The sequence below is a fragment of the Vipera ursinii genome, assembly GCF_947247035.1.
Source record: "Vipera ursinii genome assembly, chromosome: Z".
Taxonomy (NCBI): domain Eukaryota; kingdom Metazoa; phylum Chordata; class Lepidosauria; order Squamata; family Viperidae; genus Vipera; species Vipera ursinii.
In genome coordinates, this window is record NC_139517.1 from 120,976,061 (window position 1) to 121,001,942 (window position 25,882).

A 25,882-nucleotide genomic window follows, 5' to 3' on the forward strand; every position below is an offset into this window, starting at 1 on the left:
CTTTAGTGCGTGTTACCTACAGTGGACATTTATTTGTTTCATTTTAAGTTCTACTGGGGATATTTATGTTTTAAGTTATACTGGGGATATTTTGAATTGTGATTATGCAACTTGCTCTGTGTCTGGTTGGATTTAGTCATAAAAATCCAAAGGAATAGCAAATGAATATCCCAAAAAATGCTTTTTCAAAAGCAACTGGACTTTGTTTTTCCTTGAAGATGTTTCGCTTCTCATCTAAGAAGCTTCCTCAGTTCAGTCCAATCAGAACTGAAGAAGCTTCTTGGATGAGAAACGAAACGTCTCCATGGAAAAGTGCCTTTTGGACAACCACGACATGGATGACTGAGAATCTCCATAGACATACAACAAATGAATGTAAATAAAATGTTCATTAAATAAATAAAATATTATTTTTTTACAACAAAGCAAAAGTTCTGTAGTTTTATAAGATGGCTGTAATAGACCAAATTTAGTCAGTTTAGGGGCTTTTATATGTTCAGCCTAAGACGGTTAATTCCTATTCCATCTCGATCTCTTTCTGTTATTTTCCCCTTTTTTCTATCATATCTTGCTGAACAAGGTTCTGGAGAGTTACAAAGCCCCCATACATTCTTGTATTTATCTGATTCCAATGAAACAGTGTTTTTCAATCTCAGCAGCTCTAAAATATGTGGGCTTCACTTTCCAGAATTCCCCAATATACCAACTGAGGAATTATGGGAGTTGAAATCTATACATTATTAAATTGCTGAAGTTTAGAAATACTGCTATAAAGAAATGGCCCAGTTCTAATTAAGGAAGGATTTTGGTTAGGTCTCCTAGATAAGCATGTATTTCCATTTGTTAAACAATTTATAATCATAGATCAAAAGGAGAGAAAGAAAATAGAGTTAAAACACAAATGATCTTGGATGAAATAGCTTATTCACAGCAGGAGCTAATTGTATCTGTATTGTGTTCAGACCCACCACTGCTTACTGCCATTGCTATGGCACAAAATTTAGCTATTTTCCAAGAAGACACTTTGCTATTTCATTGGAAATACATCATTGCTTCCTGGGATTTGTCCCAGTGATGGATGAACTTTGTCCTTTGCAGATGATGGTGCTTTTCAAGAGAACATATGCAACTGGCTCGATTTCATATTTATTAAATTTATACACTGCTCATCTCATGGTTCAAGGCAATTTTAGTGTCTGGATAGGGGATACTAATGAATTCCTGGGGAGTAAGGAGAAATTGCTTTTTAGAGAGATATGCAGGAACCCTAACCTAAGCAAAAGGGACTGAAGCATTTTTAAAGTTCAGGATGTCCAGCTATCCTTCATAAAAGACATTTCCCCAATTCATTGAACTACAAGAAGCAGAATGCACGTAACAATCACATTTGCAAGGTTCTGTTTTGTAGGCAATCTCAATAAAGTAGTTTTAGCCTTCCTGTGGAGTTGATTTCTTGTCTGGTTTACCTAATGAGCTGACAATATCACTGAGGCTAAAGCACCTAAATATTCCAGTGTCTGAGCTCTCCTGTGTTGAAACTCAAGCCTAGGTAGACCTTGCTTGATGACTGCCTTCTTTAACAACCAAAGTCATGACCACACTAATAAAGCAATGTGACAACTTGTCTTTGTATTTATGACTGTCCCAGCAACCCACGGTCACATGATGGACATTTGGCTGCTTGACAGCCAGCAGGATCCCATGGTCATTGAACAACATTTGTGTGCCTCACAATTGGCTTTTGACAAGCAGAGTCATTGGAGAAGCTGGCAGTAACATCATAAGTGGCAGTCATATGAGGTCTTTCTTAATGACCATGGCAAAAGTGAGGACATTAAGTCTGTCATGGTCACAGACTACTTAGTGATAGTATTGCTTAGTGATGGAATTGTTGGTCTCAACTGTGGCCACCAAGTAAGGATCTGTATTTGAAGATAATGAAAGGTGGATCTTTGAAGTTACTGTAGGAGATGCATGTGATAATAGTCTTATTACTTGGTATATTACAGTCAAATAATTTATGCTTGACCTCACTCTAGGCTTGATATAAGCCCAATGTCAATATATAGAAAAAGCCAGCAATGGATCAGACCAGATGTTATGTGTTTCTTCCATGGAGAATTACATCAGTCTAATAGTACAAGCCTGTAATTGGTTGTAAGAATAATCTTGAGGATTTGGAGGACAAGCCACAACCAAGACTATGGTCAGCCAAAGGAAACTTGAGTCTGAGTCAAAAATGTCATTCGAGAAAGCATCTTAAACTTACCTTCCATAGGATATGATTTAATGAGGTAGTATATCATCTGGAAAAAAATCTACAGATTCCTATATGCTGGTTTATAATTCATTTGTTCCTTGCCCTGTCAGCTGTGGCCAATGAGCCAAGAGATTAGTGTAGAGATGGTTCTGCCTCATCTGACAGGTGTACAAAAACTCTTGGTACTTTCATGGGCATAGTCCATTTGTAACTCCTCTGATACCATGCCTTCATTTGCATAGGTGCTGTGATTTAATTTGCATAGCCATTTCATTCTTGCTGTGATGTCCTGCTTTGATTTGCATAGTCCTTCCCTTCCCTTTGATTAGCGTGTTGGCAATCGCTCTTAGAACTAAACCATTAGCATGTAGTACAAATTGCAGTTTGTGTGCCTGTTAATGAAATAAAGCAGGCTTCATGTCTGAATCTTAAGTGGCTGAAGTACTTTGGGACTACTGAAGTGAAAAGCCATTTTCCTCTCCATTAATTGGCTCAAAGGAAACTGTTTATGGCATCTTTAAATAGGGATGTGTGTGGCCTGCATAACAAGTAAAAGTATAAACAATGGTAAAGATGCTCAGGGGCATAACACTCCTTTAATCATTTGATACAAGAACCTGGTTTTTAAATATTTTGATTTGGAAATGCATGGAAGTGCCTTTAGGGTTGAGCAGTTATTTCTAATATTGATCTTCAAATTGAGGGGTGACCTATAATTGAATCGTTTAAGGGGATATTTGGGTCCTTGGATGAGTGAAAAAGAGGAGATCCAGACAAACTACCAAATGTTTGCTAAGGCATTTGATGACCTTAGTAAGGAAGGGAAGGAAACAAGAAAAGGAGGTATATAAAAGGCAAATCACAAGCAGATCTCACTTTCCAGGTAAAAATTAAAGGCAGGTATTTTAAAGGGCTCTGTTAAGTGACAGTGGATCTCATTTGGATGCATGTTTTAGGGAGACATGCATCCACCTGCTGAGGGTGTTACAACAACACTGCAGCCTCAGCCCAGCATATAGTGGAGTTTCTTGAGGATCAGAGTCCAATCCTGAAATTCTTCTCTTTGGAAGACAGAATGAGACTTGCAAAATTAAAGTCAGTCTTTCCAAGCAAACCAGATGGAAACATGACCTGATAAGCTAATTCTATAGTGGAGTTTCTTGAGGATCAGAGTCCAATCCTGAAATTCTTCTCTTTGGAAGACAGAATGAGACTTGCAAAATTAAAGTCAGTCTTTCCAAGCAAACCAGATGGAAACATGACCTGATAAGCTAATTCTATAGTGGAGTTTCTTGAGGATCAGAGTCCAATCCTGAAATTCTTCTCTTTGGAAGACAGAATGAGACTTGCAAAATTAAAGTCAGTCTTTCCAAGCAAACCAGATGGAAACATGACCTGATAAGCTAATTCTATAGTGGAGTTTCTTGAGGATCAGAGTCCAATCCTGAAATTCTTCTCTTTGGAAGACAGAATGAGACTTGCAAAATTAAAGTCAGTCTTTCCAAGCAAACCAGATGGAAACATGACCTGATAAGCTAATTCTATAGTGGAGTTTCTTGAGGATCAGAGTCCAATCCTGAAATTCTTCTCTTTGGAAGACAGAATGAGACTTGCAAAATTAAAGTCAGTCTTTCCAAGCAAACCAGATGGAAACATGACCTGATAAGCTAATTCTACTTTACTATAAGGCTACATTAATAAAGTCTTGCAAGTCTAAAAGTACACATCTCCTACCATTTCTTTTAAAGTCTAAGAAGTTAGGGAGGATTTTTTCTCTCAGCCTTTCTCCACCCATTATGCAGCTGTATCTGATGGTTCCCTAGACGGCATCTCTTTGCTTCATATTTCATTGTCACACGCCATTACAGGATTTCAATTTGACCATGAGAGATTCATCTCTGGATGTCCATGATATATGTCCATGGAACTGAATTGCTTCCAAGTGGAGCAGAGGAAAGGCCTGATAGATCACAGTCAAATAATTTATGCTTCCATGTCATCTTGCAGGGATCCAGACTTAGTAAATATAGCATGCACTCTAAAGCTTGAATGCAGCTGGAGTTCACCTTCACTCATCCTGGTCAGCAGAAATGTGCGTATTTTCTGCAATTGTTGCTCCAGACAGGAAATTCGCGAGAGAATACAGAGTGGAGTTTTAAAGATACTGCTGGACTTTAGACATTCATTTCACTGAGCAGTTCAGTTTTCAACTTGGTTCTCTTCTCGGTTTGTAATATGACAGGTATCTCTGTGACTTTTGTTAGGTACAGTGAAATATTATTGAACTTGGTAGGTGGGTTTGTTTGTTTGTTTATTTATTTATTTATTTATTTATTTATTTATTTATTTATTTATTTATTTATTTATTTATTTATTAAACTTGTATACCGCCCTAGTCCCGTAGGACTCAGGGCGGTTTACAGGGAAAAATTAAAAATACATAACATACAAAGTTAAAATCAATTAAAACTAAGATTAAATTAAGTCCCTGAATTTAAACTAAAACCCCATTAATAAATAATTTAAACCCCTCAGTCTGGGCCAGACAGCTCAAAAAACCAAGTTTTCAAGTCCCTGAGAAATGAGCGAAGGTCGGGGGCAGTCCTAAGTTCCGTGGGGAGCTGGTTCCATAGGGCCGGCGCACAGTGGCATAGAATGGGGGGTGCAGGGGGGCCGGCCACACCGGGTGCAACATCTGGGGGGGCGCGCTCGCACTCGCAGCTCTCTGCCCTTGCCTGGCTCACTCACTCTCTCTCACTGCAGTGCTGGCTGTGCGAATCCGATCCGAGCCGCCGGGTCGCCGCCCACTGTGGAGGGGGGGTGCCAGGCGTGCGGTGCGGTTAGGGGGCGCAAATTACTTGCCTTGCCCCGGGTGCTGACAACCCACGCTACGCCACTGCCGGCGCGCCCACAGAGAACGCCCTTCCCCTGGGAATAACCCGCCAGCATTCCTTGACCGGCGGTACCCTAAGAAGGCCCTCCCTGTGGGAGCGCATAGGACGGTGGGAAGTTGATGCCGGCAGCAGGTGTTCCCTTAGATAATCCGGACCCAAGCCATTTAGGGCTTTATAGGTCATTACCAGCATGGGGTTTCATGATCCCCATTCTTCCATGCTAATGAAATTATTGCTTAAGGAGAGCATCAATGGTTCATTTATTATTTTGAGGGGTGCAAAACTATAAAGTTTGAGAATCCCTGTATAAATGAATGCTCTTGACCAATCATAAAACATCTCCCAAGAATCAGCCCACAGATGACAATTTGGTGGCAGATCACGTGCTTTAGTGGAGAAGATCCAATCTCTAATTCCTGCCTTTTCCAATTTGAAGAAGCAGTTGTAAAAAAACCCCACTCCCATCTTAGAATCTAAGGAATCACTCTCAGTTGCACTAAATCAGGGGTCGGCAACCTCGGCTCTTTTATGACTCATGGACTTCAACTCCCAGAATTCCTGAGTCAGCTAATTCTGGGAGTTTAAGTCCATGAGTCATAAAAGAGCCGAGGTTGCCTACCCCTGAACTAAATGCACAAATGGCTTGATTAAGTAGAAGGCTACTTGCTTTACAGCCCTGAACATGTCAATCAAGTTTTGTAAATCCTTGTTTTAGATTGGCAACACAAGTGAATATACAGGTAATCCTTGATTTACGATTAATCATTTAATGACTATTTGAACTTATAATGGCCTCAAAAACAGGGCCTTATGGCCTGCAATGCACTTTTAGCCAAAAAAGCTGCCCATAGTTTCCTATGGTGAAATAAATTTAATAAACAAAGTTACCCTGTAGTCACGTGACTGCATTTCAGCATGGCAACTGGTTTGCATTTACAATTGGATGCAGTGCACTGTAGTCACATAAGCATGATTTCTAACTTTTTTTTTGCCAGTTTCTGGGGGAAAACACACCCATTTAGAGATTGGATCAGTTTAATGACTATGTGATTTGCTTAATGATCACTGTAAAAACAGTCAAAAAAATTGGGGCTGGTCATATGTGTGTCTCGATTTATGACCCCAACAATTAATGCCTGAAATTCTTTTTCCAATTGTGGTTATATGTTGAGGAGTCTCAGGATCAATTGCTACCTCATTTGAGCAGTTCTTTTCATATAGTATATGGATACTTACGATTCTTTGATATACGCATGTATATTCTTGATATTATTTTTTTTTAAGAAAAAGAAAGTTTTTAAAGAGAATCCGACCTTTTATTGAAGATTAACAGGGCTCAAGAGAGCAGGATTTAGAGATTCCCATGATAGGACTGATCTCTCAGCCCAACTGAATATAATCAGGCCTTTGCCTTTTTAAAATGCCTTTAGGAAGATTCTGAAATTAGAACAACAGCAGCAACAAAAGCCAAAGATTATATAAATACCTGGTGTCAGCAAGATAACAGAAGTGACAATCAAGGAGCAGATAACCAGAATCACAAGGAGAGCAATTGCAATGCCTTTCCAGTTCCTTTGTGGAGGATTGCTTCCCACCAGCTCCTACAAGCAACAAATGGAGAAGAAAGAATAAGTAACATGAAGTGCAACAACCTAAATCTAAGAAGCCATAATAATGTAAATTATTTTAATAGCCGTAACCATTGGTGGGATTCAGCCGGTTCGCACCAGTTCGGCAGAACCAGTAGCTAATTTTTTATTGCCCAGGCCCAGAACGGACTTCTGGAAGCAGCATCCACACAGAGAAACAGTTGTTCACATATCTGAATCCCACCACTGGCCGTAACCATTCTGGTGATGCTGCAATGTTAGAAATGCACTATTACAGGCTGCTGACTGCTAGGAGTTCGATTTTGACCGGCTCAAGGTTGACTGAGGCTCCCATCCTTCCAAGGTCGGTAAAATGAAGGCCCAGATTGTTGGAGAGGCAAAATGCTGACTCTGTAAACTGCTTAGAGAGGGCTTTAAAGCACTGTGAAGGAGAATATAAGTCTAAATGCCATTGCTGTTGCTATTAGATCACCTACATTTTGAAGAGATACAGTTCCATAGGCTTCTATGTTATGGATAGCTCTTCAGTAAGCAAGAATAGCTTTGTCTAAGTTGATTGGCTGGAGTGTACAAATAGTCCTCCACTTATAATCATTCATTTATTCACCATTTGAAGTTATACCAGTGCTGAAAAACGTGACTTATGAACATGTTTCACACTTATGACCGTTGTGGCATTCACATGGTCATGTGGTCAACATTTGAGTACTTGTCAACTGGCATGTATTTATGACAGCTCCCTGACTCCGGGTCATGTGATCACCATTTGCAACTTTCCCAGCTGGTTTGTGACAAACTATGAAAATTGGGGAAAGTGAATTTGCTTAAGGACTGTGTGATTCACTTAATGATCACAGTGATTCATGTAATGAGCACGTTAAAAATAATTGTAAAATCAGGCTAGGCACATGATGACCGTCTTGATGACTGTATAGCTTAGCAATTAAAATTCTGGTCCCAACTGTGGTCAAAAGTGAAGGACTATTTGTGATAGAATATAGCTACCGTAGGCCAAAAGGGTAAGAAAAGAGTATACTGCATCCAGTCTTGGTCACCACGATGTAAAAAAGATGTCAAGACTCTAGAAAGAGTACAGAGAAGAGCAACAAAAATGATTGGGGGACTGGAGGCTAAAACATATAGGGAACGGTTGCTGGAATTGGGTATGTGTAGTTTAACGAAGAGAAGGGTGAGGGGTGACATGATAGCAGTGCTCCACTATCTCAGGGGCTGCCACAAAGAAGAGGGAGCCAAACTATTCTCCAAAGCACCCGAAGGCAGGACAGGAAGCAACGGATGGAAACTAGTCAAGGAGAGAAGCAACCTAGAACTAAGGAGAAACTTCCTGACAGTTAGAACAATTAACCAGTGGAACAACCTGCCTCCAGAAGCGGTGAATGCTCCAACACTGGAGGTTTTTAAGAAGAGACTGGACAGCCATTTGCCTGAAATGGTATAGGGTTTCCTGCCTGAGCAGGGGGTTGGACTAGATGACCTCCAAGGTCCCTTCCAACTTTTTATTATTATTATTATTATTATTATTATTATTATTATTATTATTATTATTATTATTATTATTATTATTATTATTATTATTATTATTATTATTAGGATGTGGACAAAAAAAGGTCCAAGGGAAGAGAAGAAAGAAAGAAATTCTTCCAGAAAGAAGAAATGAGAAAGGTAAGTAAAAGACACCTGAATTTTTTTATCCCTCCAAGTAGCAGACCGTTTGATATATGATTATGTATTTGTTTACTGCAATTTATATGCTGCTCTAAGCCAAACAGTGCACCAGGGAATGCTTCCTCTTGTAGATAACTCTTAGTTCATGTCCAGCTCCTGACAGCCTGTTTATTCCCATGCATAAACAAAGATACAGAGCAGCTATGAATAATGCCAGGGGGCTGGAATAAACAGATAAGTCTGTGCTTACTTATATAAGCTTAGGATCACTTGCAAAGCTCTGACTTCAATTATTATGGCGCCACCATCTTAATAGTTATGGCTTTATAGGCAACTGTTTTGTCACTTGAATAACTATTACCACCACCAAAGACTTTAAAAGTTTATATGGGTGGCACGGCTCATTTATGGAAAATAAATCTATCAGAAGATATGGAATACCAAAAGCTGGTGTCCATCTGTCTTTTCATTGCTGAAGAAAAAACATAGCTTTTCTCTAAGTTTGTCTAGGCATGATCCTAATCAGTCAATTAGTTGTCATTCACAGTAAGAAAAAAAGAGGTGCTTTTTTTCCCCCTCCTGGGAATGTGTAAAACTTCCAAATGGAGTAGATTTAAAAAGCAAATTGAACTAATCCTATTATAACTCTTGCCTTTCATTTACAGCATTTCATAAATATATCAGGAGCTTCTGAAAATAACGTTTTAAGTTTTATGTTATTATTCAGAAAGCATGCATCATAACTTAACGTTCACTGCTGATTTCAAATCTATTATAAAATTTAAACCCACATTTTATACTTATCGATAAATGTCTCTTCTGCTCAGAATGATAAATTGTAGAAGCAGAGTGAGGGCGTATCGAGAATGTGCTCAGAGAAACAGGCATAACATTTCAAAACAAATACAAAAAATAATTAAATCATGCAGGGCTTTTTTTCTCATAGAACGCTCAGAACGGAGTTCCGGCACCTTTTTTGGATGGAACCTTGTAGGGTAGGCAAGGCGGGTTGTATGACATGTGTGAGTTCCAGCACCTTTTTCTTTTACAAAAAAAGCACTGATTAAATGTATCTTTTCCCTTCTCTCACAGATTATGTAAAAGAGTCATTTTTTCAGGAATGTTGATATACTTGCTACTTCTGAACATGTAGTCCTCAAGGATCCAAAATCTTTCACAATGATGGTCAAATTATGGACAGTGAGTATTAAAGTTTGGACTACAACAGTATTTCTCAAACTCGTCTGCTTCAAGGTGTGTGGATATCAACTCCCAGAATTTCCCTAGCCACCCATGTAATAGTTCTTGTTATTTTTTTCTTCTTCTAAAGTTGTCTCATCAGAGGCGCTTTCTCTGGCATTATTGGCTTGTGATTAACAGGGAATATGTTTAATCAGCCATGATTTAGCAATAGCAATAGCACCTAGACCAGGGGTCAGCAACCTGAAACAGTGAAAGAGCCACTCGAAACCGGTTCCCTCACAAAAGGAAAAACTGGGAGCCGCAAAAAATGTGTGCACATGCACGTACATGTGCGCATGTGCAGAACAGGGTTTGACTGAAGAGTGGAGCCAAGGCGAGATATGTACCTACCCTGCATATTTGAATTGATTGGTTGAACTTTTTTAGTCCCACTTTTTTTTTTGACTGCACATGGCAGAGGACTGGGAGCCGCAAGAGATGGCTGAAAGAGCCGCATGCGGCTCCGGAGCCGCGGGTTGCAGACCTGTGACCTAGACTTATATACTGCTCTGTAGTGCTCTACAACACTCTCTGAGCTGTTTAGTAATGTCAGCATATTGCCCCTAACAATCTGGGTTCTCATTTTTCTGAGCTCAGAAGGATGGAAGGCTGAGTCAACCTTGAGTTGGTCAGAATCGAACTCCTGGTTGTGGGCACCACTGTGTCACAACGGCTCAGTGATCTAATTTTTATAGCTGCCTACAAATGAGAAGGAGTGACTTTCAAAACAAATTCAAGAAAGATAGGAGATCAAAGTGAATTCTGGAAATTTTAGTCCTTTAATAGCTAAAGTGCAACAAGCCAGCATGGCTGCTGCGAATTCTGGGAGTCCACTTTTAAGTCCACAAGTCTTAAAAGTTGCTGAAGTTGGACAACCCTACTCTGGGTTATTCCCTCTGTTCCCTACAAGAAGCTACTTCCACCAGGATAGCAGGCAAGGAAAATCAGCTTGAACATGATTTATAGATTATCCTGGCACAGATGCAAAAAAAGTGAAATGATCAGCAGAGGCCTACAATAACGACCATGAATGTTTTCATTTAATATACTGATATCTCTTCCTATATCAAGAGATTTTGGTTCCTTTGAATTAAAAAAATTGTCTTTTCCATCTTGTAATCTTCCCACTACTGCAGTCACAGTTGTAATGGTAAAGCAAAGCTAAAAAAAATAAAAATCCCTAGGCATCTATGTCGATAATTCTGTGGTTAAAAGCATGCAGTCCTGACAGCTGTTCCATTTTTTAAAACAGAGAAAAACCACGGCATAAATGAAGTAATCTCATAGTTGTAGGTCGAGGACTGCCTGTAATTAATAAGGAGATCAAAATAAAATTACAAACGGCTCACTGTATTTGTGCATATTGGTGGTATGACAGTCCTTGCACATAAAATCCCAGACTTTTAACAGATGTCCAGCGTGCAGTGCACAAGTAGCATAACCAAATATTCCTTTCTATTCTTCACTGGTATTCTTTTATGGAATAGTGTATCCGACTCTGTGTACTACATTTTAGGAAGCATATTAGCAACCCGGTGCATGTTCAAGGTCTGTGAAAGAGAAGATTGTAGGATGATCTGTAGAATGATATTCAGGCATTAGAAAGGCTATCATGGAGAAGATGGGGCTGAATTGCTCAGTTGTTCCGGAAGACAAGAAAAGAAAGAATGTGTTTACATTACAAAGAGAGAGATTTTGGTTGAACATTCAAAATAAATTTCCTAGCTCTAACAGTTGTTCAACAAGGAACAAATTGGCATGGATGTTGGACTAGACATACTTTCAACTAACCTAATAATACTTTACTTCTATTTCTAGCTTGCTACTTCTTTGCCAGCCTCCACCAATCAATATGGACAGATCTGAGGTCGGATAGTAATGTGCAAATACAATGCAGAGGCATGGACTTTTATTAACCCAGTTTAATTACTTAATTATTGAAGAAGACCAAGCACACGAAAGCAATCTGGGATTCAAGTTTTGAAGAAGCTATCTTGTTTAATATATTGATGAAACTTGCTTCTAAATGAAACACAATACATTGGCTATCACTATTTTTGACCAAACCTTAGCAAGTCTACAGAAGGAGCCAGAGAAGTTTTGTTCTACAAATTTCAAAGGATTAAACTTAACTGTCTTTGGAAATAAATCAAAAGATGCTTTAAAACTTAGGGCATAGCCTCCTTACTATCTTTGTGGCTGGACTCATTTTCTTTTGATTGCATGACCACCTCAGATTATCTGATATTAAAATTAGGCACATTTTTAAGTCAGAAAATTTTATACATCAACACTTTTATTCTTTGTATTTCCTTGGAAAAGTTTATTTTAGTCACATGCTCAACTAAGCTACACTTGCTGTCTATCTGCAAGCAACCTATTTCCTATAATTTGAATATTGAGATGGTTATAATTTAGACCTCAAAAGCTATCATTTCCTAAATGTGAAAATTATGAATAAGCGTGGAATGCATAGAGTCTGGAAACCATCCAGATCAAGAGACTGTGAACAAGATCTTTATGGGCATTTTCTTCTCCAATCTGCTTCTGAATCAGCCACAGAATACAAATTTAGACTTTCCAACTGCAGTTTCACTTTGCCTTGATATCATCTCACAACTAAGGAAGTCTTTCAAAATGATCTATCACTTATCAGTAATCTTGCTTTCTTCACTCTGTGGATATTCAAGAAGGGGTCTGATGCTCTCAATGAAGCATTAGAGTAGACTGGAAATCAATAATTCTCAGAATTAATATCTCTGAATAGTTCACAATAGATGCACGTGTTACTCAACAAAAATAAATATTGGGGAGAGAATACAACTGTAATTTTATTCCAGTATCTGCAATTTTAGTAAATTTGCAGAATCGAATCCCCACAACTACTATTACTGTCAGATTTTATAATTTAAGTTACACCTCCACCAGAAGAAAAAACAGAATTCATCTGCAATATATAGTGTAAAGACTGCAAGGAGAAGACTAGCAGAACATGTCCATGAACACCCAGCAGTCAAATGACATAATGAAAACTCTTTAATTCCACAACATATGGACAGACTTAACCATAGTTTCAACTCGGAAACTGTGAGCATCCTTGATCAAGCCAAGTCCAAAAACGCTACAGAATTTCTAGAAGTCTGGAACTCAAACAAATTGGCTAGTAGACACATAGACATAAACAACATCTACATACTGTGCAAAAGAGACAATCAACAAGCCAAGCCAAAAAAGGAAACAAAGAGACCAAAACAGCTCCCCACCATCAATCAATACCCAGATGAGCTTAGATTAACACCAAGATTAACCTCAGACCAATAAACAAGAAGTAAACAATAACTCATTCAAGGAACTAATGGACAATCACTTAAATATGAGCCAGCAGTGTGCTGCAGTTGCCAAAAAAAGTCTAGGCTGTATTAACAGAGGGGTAGAATCAAGATCACATGAAGTATTAATACCACTTTATAACGTCTTGGTAAGGCCACACTTGGAATACGGCATCCAGTTTTGGTCACCACGATGTAAAAAAGATATTGAGACTCTAGAAAGAGTGCAGAGAAGAGCAACAAAGATGATTATGGGACTGGAGGCTAAAATATATAAAGAATGGTTGCTGGAATTGGGTATGTCTAGTTTAATGAAGAGAAGGACGAGGGGTGACATGATAGCAGTGTTCCAATATCTCAGGGGTTGTCACAGAGAAGAGGGAGTCAAGCTATTCTCCAAAGCGCCTGAAGGCAAGACAAGAAGCAACGGATGGAAACTAATCAAGGAGAGAAGCAACCTGGAACTAAGGAGGAATTTCCTGACAGTTAGAACAATTAACCAGTGGAACAATTTGCATCCAGAAGTTGTGAATGTTCCAACACTGGAAGTTTTAAAGAAGAGACTGGACATCCATTTTTCTGAAATGGTATAGGGTTTCCTGCCTAAGCAAGGGGTTAGACTAGAAGACCTCCAAGGTCCCTTCCTACTCTGTTATTCTGTTATCTGCCAAACAAGGTATCAGTAAACAGCCCAATCAAAGAACCTCTAAGACCACTCCCACCAATACTGACAGGGAAAGCCACTAGAATATAAATTAAGAGCAAACTCCACATTAACAACTGATGACATTGCCCAGTTTGGGTAATGAAATGTTTGCAAGAAAACAATCAAACTCAGAGAGCACCAAGGAGTCTCCGTTTCAACTTTGAGCTACAAATATTCTTCTTTATCAGTAAGTTGCATTGAATCTGTCAAATTCTGGAGTTGTCTTATAGCTGCATGATGAAGATCTCTCAACCATGGACAGAAGCTCAGCGCCTCTCCTGAAAAATATTTTCATTTACTCACATACTACAACCTTAATGCTTTAAATCAGGGGTCTTCAAACTTGGCAACTTTAAGATGTGGACTTCAACTCCCAGAATTCTGGAAGTTGAAGTCCACAAGTCTTAAAGTTGCCAAATTTGAAGACCCCTGCTTTAAATGTTCTTCCTTCAGCCATTCGGGAAAGCTAATTCCAAACAATTCCAGTGTTACAAAAGCTACGCTCATGTGGATTAGGTAGAATTGAATCAGATAGGGACATGTTTTTTTAGATTGGGTCAGCTATTTTTAAAACAACTCCCTTGTCACAGTGAACAATTTTATGTAAACTTGCTTAAATTGAGAGAAATCCTAAAATCATCAACTCCCTGGCAAGGGATAGAGATATCTTATGAGAAGGCCAACCATCATCAGACAGAATGACTATCTACAGAAATAACCTTGCTTATCTGGAAGCTAAACTGATGAAGGATTGAGGAAGCTGGGTTTGTCTAGCCCATCAAGAGAAAGATTAGCCTAATGACATGACAGCTGTCTTTCAGTACTTGAGAGGTTATCACAGAGAAGAGAGGGTTGACCTATTCTCCAAAGCACCAGAGAGCAGGGCAAGAAGTAATGGGTGGAAATTCATTAAAGAGAGATTCAACCTAGAATTAAGGAGAAAATTCCTGTCAATGAGAACAATTAATCAGTGGAACAGCTTGGCTTCAGAAGTTGTGAGTGCTCCACTACTGGAGCTTTTCAACAATAGATTGGACAACAATTTCTCTAGGATTTTATAAGATCTCCTTCCTTGAGCCAGGGAGCTGACCTAGGAGAACTCCGAGATCCCTTCCATGAGAATGAATACTATATACTATATTAGACTTCATTTTTTATATTCAGTTTCTGGTTCATGGCTATAATAAAGTTTTAATTTGATTCCAACATCTAACATCTACCTGAAGGCTTCTGTACCAGAAAAGGAAAAACTTGTTTATACTCCAATGCAATCTTAAGAATATTTACTCAAAATCACTGATGTTCACTAGATTGACGCAGTGGCTAAGCACAGCTTGCCTAGCCATAGCTTAGTGAACAAAACATAAATGTCTGGCATTGTGGAATGAGAGAAAGCCAATTCAATTACTAAACATGAATCCAACTTTTATAATTCATGGTATGTACCCTTAGAAAAATGGGACTGTCACTCTGTTTGTTACAATACCAAACAGAGAGGAATTCAGGCATCCATTTGATAGTATTTGGGGCAAGGAGAAATACCACCAAACTAATGGCGTATATTCTGTGATATACAGGTAGTCCTCACTTAATGACCAAAGTTATGACAGACTTCTCTAGAGCTACTTATGACCCAGTTCCGGAGTGCCGATGGCTGCATAACACTGCCCTACAGTCACGTGATTTCATTTTGGGTGCTTGGCTCACATTTATGGCCATTTGCAGCATCCCACGGCTATGTGATTGGGATTTTCAGAATATTTTGTTGGTTTCTGGCATTTATTTCTGGTTTCTATCAAGAAAACACTCATTGAAGAAAACAGGTCATTTAACGACTATGGCAAAAAAAGTTGTAAAATCAAATGCTACCAAAATCAAATGCTACTACTGCTAAGCTTGTAAGCCGCCCTGAGTCTTCGGAGAAGGGCGGGATATAAATGTAATAAAAATAAAAATAAATAAATAAATAAATAAAATGGAGTCATATGATGACCCACTTAATGATCACCAAAACTTACAACAGTAATTCTGGGCTCAGTTATAAGTCAAGGACTATCAGTAATTTACATCATTTTGACAAAGGCATCATGGATGCCCATGACACTGTTTTAGCTTCTAATAATAGAGGTGACAGGGTCCGTTTATTCCATTTCAGCTGCAAAAAATCTTACTCACAATAGCAGATGGCTATAACCACATGCTAGCAATTCCATGATGCCCTGCTTCTCAAATCAATTGCTTTTTTAAAAACAAAACAAAAAACAGTTTACACACAGATCTTTAGGCAGAGATAACCAATTCGAGACCAACTCTCTATATAGATGGGACTTGAAATAAAATAAGAATCAGGCCTGCCGGACTTCCGGTTTGCATTGCGGCAAAACAGGACGCAGGAAGGCAGGGCTCTGCTTTCCGTGCTCAATTTCGCCGTGCTGGGGGCCCTGATAAGTGCCTAAAATCAACCTGAAGAGGCGATGGAGGAGGGGTGCCTTGTCGATCATGGAGAGACAGCAATCTTTCCGTTTGATCCAAGGAAAGCCCACCAAACCAGCAGGGGAAAGATTGGCTACATTCCTGTGGCCGGCCATTAGCTGCTGACAACTGAAGGAGAAAAAAAAGCACTACTTAAGACATCGTAAACAGTATGTTTGGAACTGGGTGAGAATATTAATCCTTTCTTTACTATTTTACAAATGAATTTCCTGGAAAAGGCTCCCAAGAAGCTAAAAAACTCTGAATGTAAATGGAAGCGGCATTTTAATTTTATGGGGGACAGAAACACACAATATTGAAGTGGAAGTAATATAAAACCACAGTTTCAAGAAATCTGAAACTGAGATAACTGTTAAAGATTTTCTCTTTGGGGAAAAAAACATTGAGACAAAATATAAGAAATCAATCCTTTGTTTTAAGAGTAGAAAATGGACTTTGAATGACATCTAGTGGTAGATTTGTGTACAGCACCATAATTTGCTTTGCTTGGTGATTCCTACCTTGGGAGAACAGCTGGCAATAAAGGAAAATATTTTGGCATACTTATCATCCTGAACTTCTTGGATTATAAATACCTACTGAGCTTGGCTTTTTAACTTTAAGAGCTAGTGGGACAGAAAGAAAAACTTGACCTTTGACTATGCCAGGCTGGGAGAGACTTTTGAGCTGTCTTCTGAGAGTTTGAACATTATGAACATTTCAAATATTGTGAATTAGAATCTTGCCTGATTGACAATTTTTGGGATACTTGAGTCAAGGGATTACTATAAAATATTGTTTTCAGAACTGAACCTATACTTTGGGATCTATTGGATTATAAAGGATACATTTAAAGATTAGAAAACTAATCCCCAGGAATGATGCCTCAAGAAAAAACAAGAATCTTTCAGAAAGAAATATATTCTACGCTACAACTAATTTACCAAACAATTGCTGAATGCAAAGAGAACATAAAAATAAATCATAATGAGACTAAAAACAATTCAGACAATATAAACGAGCAAATCTCCAAATTAAAACTACAACTAGAAAGCTCCCAGATAACAAGTACAAAATATGAACAAAAATGCAGAAATCAGAAGTCAAAGCAGAGGAAATGGATTTAGAAATGGAAGAGATAAAAGAAGGGAAATACAAACGACTATATGCAAACAAAATACTGCAAGACTTAGCTATAACAATGAAAACACAAAAGACCTTTTACCCCTCAGGTCTGCAAAATATATCTGATGGCAAGGAAAAAGATTTTTAAAAAGGGAATCTAGAGCTGTTAAGGGAAATGTCACAATTTAGGAGACAGGGATTGAAAAGGAGAAAGGAAGTGGGAGTTGTCTAAGGAATATAAATGGGCAGAATTTCCCCCCCCCCCAAAAAATACCCTACCTAAATTGTCTTCCTCATGCCAAGCATTTTTTACAAAAATAGAAAGAAAATTCTTAGGCAATCTAATTGCCGTGGCTTGGAAAGCAACTTGGCAAAGAAAGAAAGAAAGCGAGAGTCAGATTTAAAAAATAGAAGATTTGAGCTTTTAGAGGGGGCATTATATGTTTAAATACTTCTTTGAATAAGATTAAAAGAACAGAAGACCCATAGATATAATTAGACCTTTATAATGCAAGATATGATTTAGAATTAAGATAGCATTTCCCCCCTCTTTTTTGATATGGGAAATATGAAGATAAGAGGAAAATTGATTTGAATAAAACTTTCAGTTATATAAATGTAATTAATATTGAGAAAATCATAACTGATAAAGATATTTCAAATACTGATGGAAAATCAACTTTAACAAGAACACAAAACAAGGATATTGATTAATGAATTGATATTATTGATTTATGAATTGATATTATTGTTATTTGTATGATATTAGTAATATATGATGAAGATGCTTATATCTAACGCTGTATACATTAACAGTACCAAAAATTGTAACTGTGTAACAAGGGGAAAATGGGAAAAATATGGAGAACAAAGGAGGATCAGGGAAAAAATACTGGATTGTATAGTATTGAATTTCCTTGCAAATAGATGGGGAAGAAATGGAGGTAGTGACAGATTTTATTTTCCTGGGCTCCAAGATCACCATAGATGGGGACTGCAGCCAAGAAATTAAAATACCCTTGCTCCTGGGTAGGGAAGCCATGGCAAATCTAGACAGCATACTAAAAAGCAGAGACATCACCCTGCCAACAAAAGTGCCTATAATCAAAGCTATGGTCTTCCCAGTTGCAATGTATGGCTGTGAAAGTTGGACCATAAGAAAGGCTGAGCGCCAAAGAATTGAGGCCTTTGAACTATGGTGCTGGAGAAGACTCCTGCGAGTCCCTTGGACTGCAAGGCGATCAAACCGGTCAGTCCTAGAGGAGATCAACCCTGACTGCTCTTTAGAAGGCCAGATCCTGAAGCTGAAACTCAAATACTTTGGCCACCTAATGAGAAGGAAGGACTCACTGGAGAAGAGCCTAATGCTGGGAAAGGTTGAGGGCAAGAGAAGAACGGAATGACAGAGAATGAGGTGGCTGGATGGAGTCACTGAAGCAATAGGTGTGAGCTTAAATGTACTCCAGAAGATGGTAGAGGACAGGAAGGCCTGGAGGAAGGTTGTCCATGGGGTCCTGATGGGTCAGACATGACTTCGCAATTAACAACAACAACAATAGTATTGAATAGATTTATATTAAGAAGTTAACGTTAAATATCTGAACCCAGACAAATGTTGTTTACTAAGCACTAAAGACGGTAATTTTTAAAAATTAATAAAACTTTTATTTAAAAAAATAAAGAATCAGGCCTGTCTAAGGGACATGTGTTTTATTTTTTAAGGCCTCCAAATTGCCTGCCAGCACAGAAATCTTGCTTCTCTCTTGGAGAGAAGAAAGTCAATGCTATTTTTATCTATTTATTTACAGCCAGCTGGCAGGTGGCTATTAAATGCCGAGGATGCCTGTCAGAACTTGAACACATTTGCCCAAATTTTTCAAGGACAAATAATGGCTTGGATACTGCTTTGCATATGCAACTGATTGCAAATATGTGAGATAATGTTAGTTGGGAAGGACTTCACTCACAAGGAGCAGAGCCTGCTAACACTATGTTTCTTTTATTTATTTTATTTATTTATTTTTATTACATTTACGGTATATCCCGCCCTTCTCCGAAGACTCAGGGTGGCTTACAAGCTTAGCAGTAGCCTTCATTCTATGTATATGCCTGCTTATTAGGGCTTTCACACACACACCCCAAGCGGCATTATTACAAAGTCAGCTTAATTGCCCCCAACAATCTGGGTCCTCCCAATGTTTTACCAGCAACAGCTCTAAACAATATATTCCACAGAAAATGATACTTTCTAAAATAACTACAATTTATTTTAGGGTACAGTGAAGATTGGATTCCAGGCTTAATCAGGTGGGTTCATGTTCCATGCTGAATATTAGTGTCCTAGATGAGAAATTCTTATATGGAATTCTGGGAAAATTGCAAATTGCTATTGGTTATAATCAAAAACAGGCAAGACATTTTAAAAATATTTAGGTTGGGTGAATGAGAAATCTAACTTAGCTGAAGGCAACTTCCTATGCTCTTGAGGATTCATTCCATTGGAAGAACATCATAATAATCTATTTTATCCGCATTACTTTATGACAAAACTAAATTGACCATTACTTATTGACACATAAGCATCTGCTAAAACTAGACTTTGGGATTATTATGTTTTTAATATTGATTAAACAGACTAAAGTTTCATTCTTTCAATGACTCCTTCAAAGATAAATATATAGAGTAATCTGTAATATATTGGACCTCAGAAAATCTATTTGTTCACATTTTTGGCAATACCCAAAACAGCTGCCAAGCAACAATAAATGTGATAAAACAGTATGGAGAATATTTCTAGACTACCCTCAAAATAGATATACACTGTTATTAGTTAATGTAGGTTTTCTGTTGGACAAATATGTTTGGTGTTTTGAAAATTTTCATTCATCATTTAATGGACATCTGGCTTAAATTGACAGCCCTTCCTTCCACTAATCCATTATATTTTTTGGCAAAAGTTATCTTGAAGCAGACAAGCAATAATGAGCATAATAATCATACCAACATATGATTCTGTGACTTCTTACATAAAAAGTGTACTGTTTGGTCCATCCATATCACAAGCCCAGTTCAGAGTGCTTCCACCATTAAAATTATAAAGGACTTGAAATATTTGTTGGAAGTATAAGAATAAGAAGTATAAGAATCAAAAGGAATATTCTATCATGGAATGCAATGAAGCTAAACTATATTGGACAGAAATACAAACTAGGGGTGACATGATATTTGTCTGTCACAGAGAAGAGGGGGTCCATCTAGTCTCCAAAGCAATTGAGGATAGGACATGAAGCAATGGATGGAAAGTAATCAAGGAAAGAACCAATCTAGAACTAAGAAGAAATTTCTTAACTGTGAGAACAATTAACTAGTTGAACGACTTGCCTCCAGAAGTTGTGGGTGCTCCATCTCTGGAGGTTTTTAAGAAGAGATTAGACAACCATTTGTCTGAAATGGTCTCCTACCATTTCAGCAGTGGGTTGGACTAAAAGATCTCCAAGATCCTTCCAATTTTGTTATTCTGTTATTACATACATTAATTTTAAAAAATTGAAACTTTAGATACAATTTAGGGGTTGACGGAGAAAATGCTAGAAAAAAAATTGATAGTATTTGAATCTTATATTTGGTAACAGCATCAAGACTTTTATATGCCCAACATTGCAAAGATTCTACTATAATGACAAGGAGACTGTGATTAATGAAAGTGATGACACTGGCAGGGATGGCAAAATTAATGATGCTCATTAGAGGAAATACACGGGCAAAATTTAACTCCAAATAGAAACAGAGAATTCTTAATTGTGGTACCCTAGTTATGGACTACAATCCCATAGAAATATAACATTCCTAATGAATTTTAGAATTGAATATGAATAAGGATGAAAAGAAATTGAATAGTCCCGGAGAAGCAAAATTACCCAAACTCTTGCTTGCATTCCTCAGTAACCATCATGTTTAATTTATTCTTCAATTTTTTACTTTATCCTTTCAAGCATATTCTCTGGGAATTTTGGGAAATGCATTAGCTGCACATTTAAATTGTGCCACAGTGTGGAAAAGTCGATCTAAATTTCACAATGACTGGGGACCAAGAACCAGTTTGATGTAGTTCATAAAACACTCATATCAGGGAGTCTATGAGTTATGTTTATTAATTAAATAAACAGCAACAGGAAAAAAGGGGAAAGGAATAGAATAAAATGTAATCCTCATATCATATATGGTGTTATTGATCTCTTTTTGAAAAAAACAAAAATATTATTGCTATTGCATAAGCTGGTTAATATGGCTAGATTTCTAGTCTGAATATATACTAGTAACATTTGACTCATGACCACAGTTGGAACCAGAATTTCTATTGCTAAACAAAGCAGTTGTTAAATCAGTTGTGCCCAATTTTATGACTTTTTTGGAATGGCTGTTTGGTCAATTAATGCAGTTGTTAAGTGAATCATGCGGTTGTTAAACAAATCTGGCTTTCCCCATTGACTTTGTTTGTGAGAAGCCAGCAGGGAAGACTGGAAGTGTCCATTACCTGAACTTGGGACACTGCAACCACTGTAAATACTTGTTGGTCGCCAAGTAACCAAATTTTGTTTATGATTGTGGGGATGCAGCAACTGTTGTAAGTGTGAGGACAGGTTGTAAGTCCCTTTTTTCAGTGCTGTTGTAACTTTGAATGGTCGCTAAATGAATGATTGTAAGTCAAGGACTACAATTTCCCCATTGGCACATATTCTGCAATTTTGCTTTTTCTGTTATCGTTGGCAAGATTGTTCTTATGCAGTGTTGTGCCAGATTGCTTCTAGTCTTTGTGCAGAGATGCTCTTAAAACTCAGGGTTGTCTTCCTTTCACAAAGTAAAATATAATCCTTTCTCTTTGGTAGGGGATTGTCAAACAACCCGGAAGATGAACCATGTCACTTTATGAGAGATGAAAAAAGAGTAGGGGAATTTTAATTTAGCAAATTATAGGAAGATGATGAAGATGAATGAGGTTTCCAAAATCAGAACCATCTAGTGACAAGTAAGGCTTTAAGTCCAAAGAGCGTACTTCTTCAACAAATGAGATAATTAATTACTAAAAGACATTATGACAGCTACTTGCATTAGTAGCTTTGAAAAATGACAGTAGAATCAGTGAATATAATCTGTCTGAGGCAGCTAGGTTTTGGGGCCAGAAATCAACTTTTCTCTATACAGATAACACTGAATACTTCTGACAGTCACAGTAAAAATCTATCCATGTGATTTTTAAGAGATATCAACAGTTTTATAGCATATCATCAGCACCATCATCATTTCTGACAGCAGTGGATGACACAATTTCGATCTCTTGGAGAGTCATCTGACCACCTCATAAAGATCAAGAACAACACTTATCAAAGGTCATAATGATGGTAGTGATAATTCATCAATGGATTTTTTTCAGGGCTCCTAGGAGAAGCTAAAAGAGCAGTCTGCATCTGGCTAATAATATAAATAATTAAAACAGAAGAGAATATCTGTAGCTCAGGATTGAATTCTGGAGTCCTTGGTCTGCTGTCTGAGCTTCACTGTTTTCTTGCAGATGTTTCACTATTTGTAATGTAGTGGGTCCGACGCAAGGAAGAGACGCCAGCCGGAGTACGTGTTCAGCTATTTATTGTGGGGGGTGCGTACTGAGGAACAAGGGCTACCTGGCCTCTTTATATACCCGGCCAGGGAGGCGGCCAGCCAATGGGGTTGGCCCTAGTTTTCCCGCCAAAACCGTCCAGGCCAACGCCCCCTAGTGGCTGTTGCTATGCAGATGCCTGCAACTGGATACATAACACCCCTCCCCCCTTAGAGAAGAACCATCCTACAACTATGTACATGCATAACTATATACAATGTGTGCCAATACATATGCAGCGAGTTGGGGATCACTTGCAAACATAGTCCGCTAAATACGCTGGTGTCCTGTGGGGCCTGGTGGACCATCTGGGTGTGGCTTCGCCCTTGCCTTGAATGTCTGGCTCATGATGCCCCTGTGCTGGGTTGAGTCCGGCCTTTCTATTCCCGCCTCCTAAGGTGCCCTGCTGCTGCTGCAGGGCCGGCTGCAGGAGGTCATCCTCCTCTAGTTCAGGGTCCAAGCCGTTTCCGGTTGGTCTGGCCTCCTCTGGGGTGTGGCTATCCCATTGGCTGTGGGTGGTGCACTCAGGGACCCTTCCTCTGAGCTGGTCGATGTGCCGCCTGATGTGTCGATCCCCCTCCACCCCCACGATGTAAGAGAGCGGCCCCATTTTTTCAGCCATGATCCCCGGAATCCATGGGTGCCCTGTCCTGTAGTTCCTTACCCAAACCAGGTCTCCCACGTTGAGTACCCTGTGTGATGAGGGACTCTCAGTCTCTGCCGCCACTCGGTCAGGGTGCAACCAGTCAAGCTTGGTGATGAGGCGCCGTCCCCATCGTAGTTCTGCTGGGCTCTACCCAGTGGCAACGCACGGTGTGGTATGTTGGGCAAGCAAAAATTTCGCCAGTCTGTGATGCCAGTCCCCGCTGATGATGCGCCGGAGTGCGTCCTTGGTCGTCCTTACCATATGCTCAGCTTGCCCATTAGTCGATGGGTGGAAGGGTGCAGAGGTGGCGTGTCTAATCCAATTCGCCTTCAAGAATGCCTGGAAATCATTAGCGGTAAACTGAAGCCCGTTATCAGACACGATTACGTCAGGGAGGCCGTGTGTGGCAAAGAGGGCCCTGAGCACCTGGATTGTCCTTGTTGAGGTCATGTTGGGGACAGGGACTACCTCCAGCCACTTAGAGTGGCTGTCCACTACCACTAAGAACAGTTGGCCCTGGAATGGCCCCGCATAGTCAATGTGGATGCGGGACCAGGGTGTGTGTGTGGCCTCCCACCTGTGCACGGAGGCGTGTGGCATCTCTGGCCTGGATCTCTGGCATGTGTAACAGCCCTTGACCTGCTCCTCGATGTCCTTGTCCAAACCTGGCCACCAGAGGTAACTCCTGGCCAGTGCCTTCATCCTGACCACCCCCGGATGCCCCTCGTGCAGGGACTCCAACACTTTGCTCCGGAATGCTGTGCGAATGATGACCCTGCTTCCCCAAAGGAGGCAACCCTGGTGTGTGGAGACCTCGTGTCGCCTGGTGAAGTATGCCTGGAATTCGAGCCCCAGGGACTTCTCCTGCCAACCAGAGCAAACCCACGAGTGTACCCTGCTCATGATGTTGTCAGAGGCTGTGCTGGTTGCAATGTCCTTGGCATGTACTGGGCATCTAGGATCTGTGTTGCTGGTGCCGGATCTGGTTCAGTGATGTCTATGGGTAGCCTACTCAGGCCGTCTGCGTGGCCCATCTCCTTCCCTGGCTTGTGCACCAGCTTGCAATTGTAAGCTGCAAGGAAGATGGACCACCGGAGCATTCTGGGAGATAGTATTTGGGGGGTCTGCTTGTCCGTTGTGAACAGGCCTAGCAGTGGTTTGTGGTCTGTGTAAATGGTGAACTCCCTGCCATATAGATAATCGTGGAACTTCTTAATCCCTGACACGATTGCCAGGGCTTCCTTATCTATTTGGGCGTAGTTCCTCTCTGCTCCAGACAGCGTCCTGGAATAGTAAGCTATTGGTATTTGAGCCCCAGTAGGCTCGAGGTGGCTTAGTACAGCACCCACGCCATAAGGGGATGCATCGCACGCGATGCATATGGGCTTCGTTTCTATGAACTGTGTTACTGTGGACTTGTCAGACAGTAGTGCCTTTAAGGCTCTAAAACTTTGGTCATGGACGGGAGTCCAGGCCCATGCTGCCTTCTTGTCCAATAACCTGTGTAGTGGTTCTGCAATTGCTGCCTTGTGAGGAAGAAAGGTGTGATAGAAATTGAGCAGGCCCAGGAATGCCTGAAGCTCTGCCTTGTTCCTAGGTGTGGGTGCCAGTTTGATTGCCCTTACCTTGGACTCCGTGTGGTGGATTCCCTTGGCATCTATCCTGAATCCCAAAAATTCAGTGGAGGGAACACCAATGCTGCACTTTTCCCTCTTCAGTTTGAGGCCAGCAGCACGCAGCCTGGTTAATACCTCCCTCAGCCTGCCTGCCAGTTCTTCAGCTGATGCTCCTGCGATCAGGACATCATCAAAATAAGGGCATACCCCTGGGATGCCCTTGAGAGTTTTCTCCATGATCTCCTGAAAAATGCCAGGAGCTACGCTGATCCCAAACTGCAGCCTGTTTACCCTGAAAGCTCCCCTGTGAGTCACTATTGTCTGAGTGTCAGCCGTTGCCCTGGTAACCATGAGCTGTTGGTACGCCTGCGCAAGATCGAGCTTTGCAAAGATGGCACCACCTTGGAGGGAAGCAAGAATGTGGCTGACCGTGGGGACTGGGTAAGTGTGCGGGTTTAGGGCGCAGTTCACCGAGCATTTGTAGTCAGCGCAGATCCTCACCTCCCCATTGGGTTTAAGTGGGGTGACTATTGGGGTCTCCCACTCTCCCCCATCTACGGGTTCTAAGATTCCCTGGCCCACCAGCTTGTCCAGTTCGCTCTCGATCTTATGCTTGAGCGTGAAAGGGACTCGCCATGGCCTG

At 39.9% G+C, this 25,882-nt stretch overlaps 1 protein-coding gene across 1 annotated transcript in view; it reads right to left on the bottom strand.

Moving 5' to 3' along the window:
• Nucleotides 1-25,882, bottom strand: part of DPP6 (dipeptidyl peptidase like 6) — a gene marked incomplete at both ends in the record, with an annotated part of 248,705 nt that overhangs the window by 163,303 nt on the left and 59,520 nt on the right. Inside the window, one exon of the mRNA XM_083379052.1 lies at nucleotides 6,641-6,755. Coding sequence (XP_083235178.1) covers nucleotides 6,641-6,755 — 115 coding nt within the window. The remainder of the gene's footprint in view (nucleotides 1-6,640; nucleotides 6,756-25,882) is intronic.